Genomic DNA, 12,803 nt, shown 5'->3' on the forward strand with positions numbered 1-12,803 from the left:
AGCACAAACTGATACACAGATAAAAATTGACAAAGGATTAAAACTGCTGTGGTGTTTTCGCATAACCACCTATTGGAGGTATCAAGGGTCTGATGATTAGAGGGTGCCCATTCTGGAGTTTTCTTTGATGCTGTTTAAAAGGGCCAGACCTTTTCCATCTTCACTAGACTTCACTAGCTAATGACTCTGGGTCCTTAAAGAAATACCCTAGTGCCTCCCAAGCAAAACATCAGAACAGGAATACAATCTTAAAAAAAAAACCAAACAACACAAATAAACAAACAACAACTTTCAAATGTAGTTATATGATAAAACACAAACAATAAAACATATGATTAGTACAAAGATTAACTCCTGTACGTATAGGGGCTAACAAAGGTGTCTGTTAAAGACATTCCTCATTTTCTTCCCCTACAAACACAATTCATTTTATCCAGATAAGGTGACTGTTATTAGCCACCTACTGGGACATGAACATAGTTTCCTTAATAATAACTTGATCACCCATCCAACATCCACCCATCTCACACCAGTATACTCTATTAATTCCCCACCCACCCACTGCCCCACCTCTACTCCAGGTAAAGGGATCACATATCTTGAAGACAGAAGCAGGGGGAACTGGGAGTCTCTGGAAAGTTTTTTTGATTTAGAAGCATTGGTGCTTTGCGGGGGTCTTCAAACTTTGGTCTAGAGGGGCCAGAAAGAGCTGATGAGATAGAAAAGAATAAACTAGATGCTGTTTACAGCCAACACTAGATCTACAAGGGATACAAGGAATTATGGAGTAGGGGGCTTTTCCTAGATTATTCAAGCCAATTCACCAACACAGCAAAAGAAGTAAGAGCTTTAAGTAAACACTGTCCAGGAATAAAGACAGTGTTTAGCTGGAATTTCTCTCATGCAGAATCTCTCAGGGACCTGATGAGGCACTGAAAGGTAAGAAACCTCAAAATAGATATTTTAAAAAGGATCCTTTCTGAATCAGTGAGCTGAATTTACAAACAAATGCCTTTAAAAAACACAAGGACAGGGCTTCCCTGGTGGCGCAGTGGTTGAGAGTCCGCCTGCCGATGCAGGGGACACGGGTTCGTGCCCCGGTCTGGGAGGATCCCACATGCCGCGGAGCGGCTGGGCCCGTGAGCCATGGCTGTTGAGCCTGCGCGTCCGGAGCCTGTGCTCCACAACGGGAGAGGCCACAACAGTGAGAGGCCCGCGTACCGCAAAAAAAAAAAAAAAAAAAAAAAAAAACACAAGGACAGACATTTTGGAATATAATTTACATAAAAACAGAAGTTGATATTCTCTGACAAATTACATGTTGTATGCCTCTTACCATCTCCATCTGGCAACCAATGGCTTCTAAGAGTGCTGAATCTTGAACAATATTTAACATTGCCCCTGAAACAACAAAAAAATACATTTAAATACATGACAAGAATACTAAAATGGCTAAAACATCTCCATTAATACAGAGATAAGAATATTACTTTAGGGCCTCCCTGGTGGCGCAGTGGTTGAGAGTCCGCCTGCCGATGCAGGGGATACGGGTTCGTGCCCCGGTCTGGGAGGATCCCATATGCCGCGGAGCGGCTGGGCCCGTGAGCCATGGCCGCTGGGCCTGCGCATCCGGAGCCTGTGCTCCGCAACGGGAGAGGCCACAACAGTGAGAGGCCCGCATACAGCAAAAAAAAAAAAAAAAAAAAAAAAAAAAAGAATATTACTTTAGCTGAGTATTCCTGAAAGTTCCATAAAATTACTAATAAATCTACTGGTTGGTCAGAAAAGATATTCTTTAGAAATGACCTAATCTTCTGATCTCTCCCCCAAATTTTAAAATAACGTTTTCCTAAAATAAATCTGAAGGTCAAAAAAAATCTGAAGGTATTTTTTAATTGGTGTGAAAGACCAGATGTAAACATCTCAATTTCGAGGGTAATATAAACTAAGAAAAATATTATGCAATACTTTTAAAACCAGATTCTGATCTTTCCTTTTTCTTTTTTTAATAAATTTACTTTTTTTTTAAATTTATTTTTGGCCGCACTGGGTCTTTGTTGCTGCACGCGGGCTTTCTCTAGTTGCGGTGCGTGGGCTTCTCATTGCAGTGGCTTCTCTTGTGGCAGAGCACGGGCTCTAGGCACACTGGCTTCAGTAGTTGTAGCACGCGGGCTCAGTAGTTGTGGCACACAGGCTCAGTAGTTATGGCGCACGGGCTTAGTTGCTCCTTGGCATGTGGGATCTTCCCGGATCAGGGCTTGAACCCATGTCCCTTGCATTGGCAGGCAGATTCTTAACCGCCGCGCCACCAGGGAAGCCCTGATCTTTTCAATATAAAATAACAAAATAAAAATCACAGCTATATCTTTCTGACCAACTGCTTTTTACAAATGGTTTAGGGTTCGCCCATGGCTGCATATTCTGAAGGCAAGCTGCATGTATTTATTCCCAAGGAACTCATAGCCCTAGAAAGACTAGGACAGAAACAAGATAGTGAGCCTAGCACACTGCTTCTCATCCCAGTGGGGGAGTGCTCTTGTGCACTATGGATAAAGAGGACAGACACAGCTTTGCCAATCTATGGCAAGACCGACAACTGATTCTTCCTTGGAACACACATAGGGAGCGTCTTCAGAACAAGGATAAAGCAGAACTAAATACTCTATCAACTGTAGAAATTATCTGATTTCAAGTGATGTTATTTGAATAACCTAAAGAAGTACAATTTGGAGGCTCTCTCAGATCGAGATTTAACCTCTGTTCCTTCAACTCCTTTCCAAAATGAAAGGATTTACTCTTCCCTGTTTATTCCCCTCTCTTGCCGCATAACATACTATACTTCCTGAGTAGCCACTCCAACCACTACTGCCACCACCAATGCTCTGGCCTTGTCATTTCCTCTCCTGGAATGAAATTCTAACCTCACTGGCGCCTATTCAAATCCTGCCCTACAAGATCCAATTTAACTTCCACTTCCCTCTATGAAGTTTCCTTGCTCTTTTGGTTTCTTCTTTCTCAACCCTGAAGACACTCAACATGATATGCAATCAGCACTGCCTTCTGCTGTTATCTGAGTACTCTGTGAAGGTGTTCCAACCTCTGCAATGAGACTTGCTCAAGGATAAAAGCCATGCCATTCTCTTCTTTCTCCTTGGAGTATCTGCACATAGGACCATGCCCTTGGCTTTGATAAAAAAACCAGAAGTACAGTGAGAGACAGCTTCAGTAACCAAGCTGAGAGGTGGTAAGTGTTTAAAATATGTAAGTGGCAATAATAATAAGGAGCCATTTAAGACAAAGAGTCAGTATGATTAGAAAACCAACAGGAAATAATAAGGAAAAAGGGAGGAGGCACAGCAACAGCTACTCCTCAATCTCCTCTTGGCATGTTCAAACATGGCTTCCAGAATTACACCCAACTCCAAATATTTTCACATGTACTTAATAGGCAGGAGGCAGAGGCAGAAGTAATGAAGACAGAAAGGAGAGAGAAGAGAGGGAAGGGGAGAAGAAGGGGAGGGAAGGGGAGAGAAGGAGAGAGGAAGGACAAGAGGGAAAGAGAAAAATGAAGAACACAAATAAAACTAAGCCAACATGACCTACCAAGACAACTAGGATGCTTTCCTTCCCTCATCTCACCCCTTCAAAAATTTTCACATATAAAAGCAAACAAATTCTGCCTCTGATTCAGAATAAGTAGGGCTATATTATGCTTAGGTTCCCATCCCTGACCCCTGCCTCCTCAACATGCCTGAGGTCAACATACCACCTGGGTTTTCACTTATAAAAAAACATGTGAACACAAACCTAGTATCATTTGAGTGTTGTTGGGGTCCGTTTCCGTTTGCAAGGCACCTATTAGTATATTCACAAGTCTCAACTTCAGTGACAAAAAAGTTATTGGTTTATCATAAGAAGAGCTGTCATCATTACTAAATTTTCCTTCCAGGACCACCTACGGAAGAAACAAATAACATTTAACATCGTCTGCTGTGGTACACTACGCCCATGTAGGAACTGCTACAGTGGACACATAGACCAGTCTAACAAGCAAGGCTTGCAGTCTAATATTAGCCACTGTGCTAAGTGTGTCACTAACTCACACAACATATGAGATCAGACATCACCAGCCCATCACCACTTGAAATGGTAGGCCAAGGGCATGCTGGCTCACTGACAGAAGAAATACCTCAACAAATCAACTTTGTTGATTCACTTGAAATAATTTGAAAAAATTTTTTAAAGCTCCTGTTCCATTTAAAAAAATAATTTGACGTGAATTAACACACAAAAGAGAATACAGAATATAAAAAACTTTAATAAAACTACCTCGGATTTGACTGTGCCAAAGTGATGTGGGAGGGGCAACAAAGAGAGCAGGATATTAATGGAAGATCTTCTCAATTCTGTTGGACTTACATAGCTTTTGAATTTTGAGAGTTCTCTGCCAAAAAAAAAAAAAAAAGATAGCTATTAGTATTTCTGAACTAAAGTACGTTTTTAGCTATTGCCAAATATACATTATGCCAATTTTTTATAATACACGCACTGGGTTTGGTTTTATAAAGAATGCAGTAACTACTTTCCACTGAGTTCATATTCTGCAATCTGTGTGTGTGTGATAGAGAATCTCTATGTTAAACTGTAATGGAATTAAACTAGAATCTGACTGATTGATTGATTTTAAATGTAAGGCCTACTCCATAAAAGACCTCTGGGCTGGGGCTATTCTTACCCCTCTAGACCAGACCAAGAAGGATTCAACACGCCCGTGGACAAAGAGAACTGAAAGAGTTCAGGGACGAGGTAGGCCTGGATGTTCTACACTCATTTAATATGGCCTGAGTCCCCTTGGGCTATGAAGACAACTGGACAGGATAAATTGGGAAACTGGGGTGGAAGCACCAAAACAGACCAGGCCAAAACCGACAACTGACATATTAGTACAGAATGAAAGCTTACCTGTCGGGCAAAATGGTTTCAAGAGCTGAAATAAAGTAAGGAACCACAACATCAATCCCTTTCAAGTCACAGCAGAACAAAGGAGGGGAGTTTAGAATAACGCTGGCCAAGACAGGATGGCACACATAATCAGTTATCTGCAAACCTTGAATTAAAAGCATGTAAAATCTAGGAAAGCAAGAAAAAAATTTTAAACAAACTGCTGATCAATTGTTTTCATAATTATTAATATTTTCTACACAGTCATCTTAAAGTCTATTTCCAATCTTCACTACTTCTATCCTTTAAAATGTATTACTGGAGTTAGAACAATTCAGAATCAAATACACTAAGAACCAAGTTATATTTCCTAATCAAAAGAAAAAAAAGATTAATGTCTATTACACTTTCTTGAAGTTTTAAGCCTTGCAATTCAGTTACAGGTGCCTGCAAATGAAGTAACTACTGATAAAAACAAAAGGCTGCAGTAATTATCAATAAGCTGGAGGAATTACTGAATTGATTTCCATGTCAGTAAAATTTTGTAGTGTTTCGTAATTCCTGAAAAAAAGTGTGTTGTGTCCCTTTCCCCCTCCCCCATTATTTTTGGGGGCACAATGAAAGAAAGAAACCTCATTCGACCCTGTATTCACCACGACATGAAGGTCACTCTGAATAAGAATCCTTTTAGGAATGTACTTGAACATACCTTACTTTCAACATCCTCCCCTAACCCCCAATGAACTAAGCATTCAATCTTCCATCATTCAAAAGCAACTATACTAGTATACTCTTCTGCTGCTGTAAGGTACCCTTCTCCACAAACCTCCTCAGAAACAACTTCCTAACCTCCTGGTCACTGCTCAACCCATTTCAATCTATCTTCTCTTTCTAGAACTCAACTAAAACCATGTTATAGCAAATAACCAATGGCCTCTCAATTGCTAAATCCAAAAGACATGTCTAAGTCTTAACTTTGCCTTTTTAAAGCATTCAACCCTTTGATTACTCCCTTCTGCTCTTAATTCTTCTCTGACTTCTATGGCTAGTTCCTTTAACAGATCTTCTTACTCCACGTGCCTCCTAACACTGGGGTTCCTCAGGCTGCCAACCTCAGTTCTCTAAGCTATCTCTTTTACTAGCCTGGTTTTAAACACTACTTAAGCCACCAAACATAATCAAATCAGTCTCTAGCTCCAGATCTACTAGCCAAAAGCATACTGGAGACCTGAGGGCAGGACATGTCTACTGATTACTCTAGTACTCCCTGTGCACAGCGACTGGCACAAAGTAGGAACTTAATAAATATTTGTTGATAAATAGCCCGCAGGCACCTCAAATTCAACAGGTTCAACACTAACCCCATCCTTGGCCCCCGTCACAAATCCACTCTTCAGTCACACTACCACCCATCCAATCTTATGGGCCAGATGGAAGGCTCGTGTTCACAGCCTTCTCCCTTACTGCTGTTGATACCGTTTGGAGTATCGTCCCAACCTATCGTCTCCCTCCTAAGAAATGTGCCCCCACCATATGGGGTGCCAGTATCCAATGTGACCCACCTTCACAGCTGTAGCTGATTAGACCAGAGGTAGACACCTGATTAATCAGATCCTCTTTCTCAGGAATCTGAAAGTAGGATTCAGAATGCTAACTGGCCCTGCTGGTCACCTACACAAAGGTCATGGAAATTTGAACTTAGAAGCATACTACAATATAAGAACATGATCTGCAGGTAAGAGAAGAATGAAGCAGTTCTGGGAGACCATGATGACAGAGAAACAAAAAGGGGGAAAGTTGTTTTGGCCCCTGAACATTTTCTAGCTCCTGGTTCCTGCCCTTTGTGAGACCCTGCTGCATGTCCTGACCTTAGAAGGTATTCAACAGCGTGAGTTTCTCATAACTCATTCCCCTTTTGCTTAAGTCACATTGAAAGAGTTTTCTGTTACTGAAAGTCAAGTGCCTATTAAGATACTGCTTACTTCCCTGCATGTACCATTCTGTTTCACATCTGTATTCTTCTACACTTTTTCCTTCTGAGTCAGTTTAATCCTCTCTCCTGAGAACCTAGTATGTACAGACACCTGAATGTTCTTATTAATATTAGTATCACTTCAGGAGCTGTGTGAATGATCAGTTGAGGAGGGCAAAAGACAGTCAAGAAAAATAGGAGGCCATTACAAGTTAATTTAGCAAAAAAGTGACAAGGCCTGAAGTGTCATGGTGAGGACAGAGTGGAGAGATTAGAAAGAGGGTTAAGTAGCAGAAAGGCAAGAGTCGGCTGACCATCTAAAGATACAGAGGGAGAGAAGAGAAGCCTAAAATGACTCCTAGTTTCTGGCATAAGCAACTGAATGGATGGCAGAGCCATTCAAAAAGACTGGATGAAGTTATAAATTTGGATAGGATGACCCTACCCAACTTGTTAACATAGTCTAAATACTAGTCATTTTATAAGTCCAGCACAATCATCCAATCCTCTGTAACTCTTTCCTGAACCCCCAGGGCAAGTGTATGCTGCTGCTTCCTCTGAATGCCTATAGCACTTTTTCTGTGTCTCTCTCTTACCAGCTTCCTATTGCTATCGGATTGGTGTTACTTGTGTACATGGCTTTGCTCACTTGAGAAAATAAGCTCCTTAGAGGCAGGATTGACAGCTAACATTTCTGGACCATCTATACTGTCTAGTACTGTGGTAAAAATGTATTAAAAATTTAGTGTGGCCCTTCAAATCTCTCTGTAATTAACAAACGTCATCTAAGATGAAATTAACAATACTTCTAAAATAAAAAGGGTGTTGGGGTCCTCACCAAATCTGGTAAGGTAGGTAAAAAGGAAGAATTCAAGCAAAAAATTTCAGTTACTTACATACATTTGCAGGTATTTCAAACCAACATTTACTTATCAGTTCAACCTACTAAGCCATGCTATAATAGTTTCACTATTACAACTATATAAATGGAAAAATAAACAAAAAAAATTCTAAGACCTGGATAAATAAGCTGGCAGAATCTCTTCTCCAGTCTTCTTGCTACAAAAAATCCTACACAGTGTCCCACAAGCCTCAGCTCTTCCTGCTTCATAGTTATCAGGAAATTCACTTGCATCAAACATAGGATTGGAAACCATGGTGTCTGTGGACATTTGTGACCCTTTCCGTCGAAACTCCATGCTAGCTTGTGTTGTAATGGCTGGGGAGAAAAAAGGAGGGTTTTATTATATTTGTTGATATGCAAATAGGCTCATGGGACCCTGGACACAAAGATCAAATGTTGGTGTCATTAAATAGCTACTTGAATAGAATCCAATAATGCTTTTGTTTAGCAATTATGTCTTAATTTTTTTTTTTAAAGGGCTCTCTGAAATCTTCTTTGAAAAGGGGTAACAATTTACAGTGGTACTGTCAGTTTAACAGATTCTACAAGATGCATTTTTCAACTGAATTTCTGATTAGCAGAGTACATCTGTATATATCTGTATTCACATACATACAGATATATAACACAGAATTTGGCTTTTCTATTATTTATTCTGTTTTTTTCTCTCCCTAAAAAAATGATGCTTAAACATTAAGAAAAATAGGTACTGCAAATTTACACATTACCCCAGACAGACATCATAATTGAATGGGTAATCCCATGCCAGGTTGTATACTTTAGGGAGAGGGCAAGGTAAGGATAAGAAATGGGTAGGGAGGAAGAGAGAGCATTCCCACCACCCACCCAACTCCAAAACACACACCAAAGAATCGCCCAACCAAGCAAAATGAGAATGAATTTTAACAACCACAGACAGCAGCTAACTTGAGGTTGATAAATCAGAAAATTGGATTGGTAAGAAAGATTATCATGGTCATTTGTTGTCACTGAAACAGAAGCCCTTCGAAAGTTGCTTTTATTTTTAACAAACGATTTCACAGTGTATTGAAAATCACTCTGAAATCTTTTATCACTCTACATGAAATGTTTAAATTATTTGTAATAACAGATTTAACAGAATGCAGAGTCAAGCATAAATCTTTATGCAACTTCCCATGAGCCATTTTTAGTCCTGAATAAGCTATCCAGCAATAATACATTTGAAAAACACTACATGCAGAATGCATACAAATCAAACACTAAATCTGTATAAAAATACGCTTAAAGCTTTAAATTAAAAAAAAAAAAAAAAGCCAAAACACAGTTAGTGCAAAATCCTGGAATTCATGACATGACCAGACTAGTGTACGAAAATAATGGGACTGATTCAGGCAGATTAATTTGCTTTTGCCAACAATCTTCCCCATTCAAAACACAGAAAAGTATTTTTCTTCCCAAGTGCAAAAACTACAAGAGACAATGACAATCAAAATTTTTAATGGAATTATGAAAAAAATAAAAACATGACTGCAATTAAGGAGAAGCTTCTGGTTCCTACTTACAAGATTTATAAGAAAGAAGAATTTGGATAAAAGATGCTGCAAGATAATAGAAATAAATGGAAACAAATCAAAGGACAGTAGTAATTATAAAATACTTTAAAGATGGTGAAATTTTACAATAAGTTAAGAAGCTTTTTAGCTTTTTAAAAGTTAGATTAAAAGCTTTATGATACCACAAGCTAGTTCAAAAACAGGAAATTGTGCATTCAGATCCAAAATTATGATTTTTGTATCATGCAAAACAATGAACGAAGAAAATTACACAACTACAAAAAAATTGAGGTTTTGAACTGCCCATAACGTGCATTAAAATTTTAGTTCATTAACCCTTCCCAGCTCAATGTTACAATTACAAAGCACAGTGTACTGTCATGTAACTCTAAAGCTAACCAGTTCACAGAAGCAAACATTTTTAGAGGTGAACTACATGGCAGAATTCCTTGATGGCAGCCAGTACTTAGAGAACAGACTAACAGAATCAGTATTCTCAAACTTCCCACCACCCCCAAGACCTCAAGAGTAGCACCCAACAGCACTTTAACCCATTCAGCTATCTGGACACCTCCTATCTCCTGGGTAATACAACAGCCTTTCTCATCTCTGAACACAAGGTGGGGGAAGAAGAGCTTCTATCCTTTCCCCACCAAAGAAAATGGTAAGAGTTAAAAGTAGGAATTTGTAGCCCACACATGATTTGAATTTTAGTTTCTGTCTTTTGGCACAAGAGGGTGAGAAAAGCTGTTAAAAACTCCCTAGAGAGTGGGAAGATCTATAAATTCCCTTTAAGCAAGCCCACCAAGGAAGCAGCAGGTTGAACCACTCTGGATTCAGGGATTTTAGTGTCAACAGCTTGATACCCAAAAGTTACACTGTAAAGAATTGTATCCTAATAAAAATAAAAAATAAAAATATGACTAACTCAATCTAGAATATACAATACAAATTAATAAATATAAACATGGGTCATAAAACTCAAAATATAAGGCACATGAACATAAGAAAACGTAAGTCAAAATGTTTTTTAAATGTTTTCATTTAGTCATCAAATAAGTACATTTACTTATCCATAAGTCAAACTTGCAAATAAAATATGGAAATGGTAGAATATAAAGTGTCTGAATTTGAACAAAATAAACAAAGGAATCCCTAAACTCAATCATGCAATCTCAAATTATATTCCTGAAAATGCCTTTATATGTACTACTTTTCTAAATTATTTAAAGATTTGTAAGAACAACCAAAATAATTTACATGTATATAATGCTAACAGACCCTTAGTTCCGAGATGATACATAATAACAAAGAATGCATTTCTGAGAGAAAGCAGAGACCCTTATGACCATTTTATTAGTTTTATCCTTGAAATTAACACTCTTCCTAGAGACGCATAATCTAACACAATTAGGCATCCTTTTATCTCAAGTTATTTCCAACCCCAGTGGAAAAGTGCTTCTCTTACCAACCAACCAATATTAATTATATTACATAAAGCACAATTAATTCATAAAGCATAGTGCCTGGCACAGAGTGACTGCAGCTCAGTAAGTGCTAGCCATTATTATTGCTCAGCTCTATAAAACAGTCATAAATATTCAGTATATTCTGCAGTACCCCATCCTTCCATCCTGCACCCTATGCCACTACTTTCCATGTGTAATGGTAAGATGACAAAAATAAATCAGATTTAGATAGAATTTCATTTCTGTAATAAAATCTAAATGAAGATATCAGGGTTGAGTTATTAATTCTTCACCAGTCTTATTTACTTACAGAGAAAATATATTTTTCAAAGTGTGCCCTTGAAATAAAGTTCTCTAGACTAAAACCTAAAAGGTTAGAGTCTTCTGTGAAGCAGAAATTTTCTGATATTTATATGTAGTAATGAGTGAATGGCTGTCAAAAATCTAAGAAAACACTTCTTATGAATAAATTTCTGGTCGATTATGTTTAATTCTTTATATCAGTATTATTATCCTGGCTGACATGAAGGGAACTTCCAGGTCACCTACTGAAAGGAATCTGGTTTAACAAAAAGTGGCTAACCTGAAGTGTTAGACAAAAGCCAGACAAAAGCCAAACCTCATAGAACGAACATAAAAAGGACAAGTAGGGAAACTTTCAAAATTACTTCAGCTGGAAGGGGTTAAGCACAAGACACTGCTTGGTCAGAGACAGAGAGCTTTTTAAGATACATATTAATCTTGCAGGTAGGAAAGATTAAAAAGAAACAAAAGAAAAGAAAAACAATGACAACGTATTTCTTGAGCGATATTTACCAGTCATGCTGCTGTCTCTGTTTATCCCATTATGAAGTTTACAGTGAACAAATGCTGCATCAAATAACCACGATCCAAAGAGATTCAAGATGCTGTTAACCTTTGGTCTCTGTGGGGCAGGCAGTGGCCGGGGTTCTGAACTAGTCTGATTTGGACTTGACAGAGGAGAGGTGGAGGATGTCTGGTGCTGAACTTTTGAGGCGTGAGCAGTACTAACCTATTAGAAGAACACAAGAATACAGCCACACTCATGAAAAGTTTGAGAAAACAGCAGGATTTTTTTAAAGGAAGACAGATTAAAAAGCCCATTTTATACAGTATAACAATGGTCATGAGAACTTACTGTGCTTGTCTTCATGGTGGCCTTATTCACAGTAACAGCCCGGTGCCTCCGGTTATGTGGTGGGGTGGTATTGACAGCAGTGCTTTGAGGCATACTCAATCTATTCACGGGTGTTGGAGGAGCACTGTCTGATCGGGGTCTAGAAATGCCTTTAAAGAAAGACAAATGGAGTTATTCTTCATAGTTCAAAATATGTGGTCAGTAGATCTTCCTCAAGCTACACCAGTGAAGGCTCACAACAGACTACAGCAGAATCTGCTAGCTGCCTCCCAATATCAATTTGTCCTTTCTTCCTGAGTTACAAAACACAAATTTTAGCTAGACATGGCTATGCAGAATAAACAACTGCCTTTTGAAGGCTCCCTTACAGACAGATGTGGCCATGTTCTGACCATAGAGAAGTGGGCAATTATTGGGTGGGTCTTCCCCAAGAAATCTCCTTAAAAGAACCAATCAAAGGTAGATGCTCCTTCCTTCCCAATTCCTGAACAGGACAGCTGGAACTCTTTCACCCATCATGGCCCATGAGAGTGTGCACAAAGGATGAAGAGCCAGAAGATGGAAGGGCCTTGGGTCTCTGACAATGGTGGAACTGCTATAGCAGGCCTGTATACAGCTTAGTCCTGCGCTTAACACATGTGAAAGTAAACTACCTTGTTTAAACCACTAGTACTTTTGGCCAGGTGGCAGCCAAAGTTAACTGAACTAATATATTACCTCTGTAATATATTAATTGCACATAAAAAAACGTTTTTGAAAATGATTGGTATTAAATATCACTGCCTTTTAACAGGTTAAAAAAATTCTGACTTTTCATGTGAAA

The 12,803-nt window shown here is 38.8% G+C and overlaps 1 protein-coding gene across 2 annotated transcripts in view; it reads right to left on the reverse strand.

The window, feature by feature from the left end:
* The window catches only part of RALGAPB (Ral GTPase activating protein non-catalytic subunit beta), a 103,470-nt gene that overhangs the window by 44,176 nt on the left and 46,491 nt on the right, over window positions 1–12,803 (reverse strand). For both annotated transcript variants that reach the window (XM_060120071.1, XM_060120069.1), the window contains exons 8-14: window positions 11,981–12,129; window positions 11,638–11,854; window positions 7,931–8,132; window positions 4,963–5,130; window positions 4,330–4,444; window positions 3,808–3,955; window positions 1,337–1,401 (exon numbers count right to left, since the gene is read on the reverse strand). In XM_060120071.1, coding sequence (XP_059976054.1) covers window positions 1,337–1,401; window positions 3,808–3,955; window positions 4,330–4,444; window positions 4,963–5,130; window positions 7,931–8,132; window positions 11,638–11,854; window positions 11,981–12,129 — 1,064 coding nt within the window. The remainder of the gene's footprint in view (window positions 1–1,336; window positions 1,402–3,807; window positions 3,956–4,329; window positions 4,445–4,962; window positions 5,131–7,930; window positions 8,133–11,637; window positions 11,855–11,980; window positions 12,130–12,803) is intronic.

Source organism: Mesoplodon densirostris, chromosome 16, assembly GCF_025265405.1.
Source record: "Mesoplodon densirostris isolate mMesDen1 chromosome 16, mMesDen1 primary haplotype, whole genome shotgun sequence".
In the NCBI taxonomy this organism is placed as follows: domain Eukaryota; kingdom Metazoa; phylum Chordata; class Mammalia; order Artiodactyla; family Ziphiidae; genus Mesoplodon; species Mesoplodon densirostris.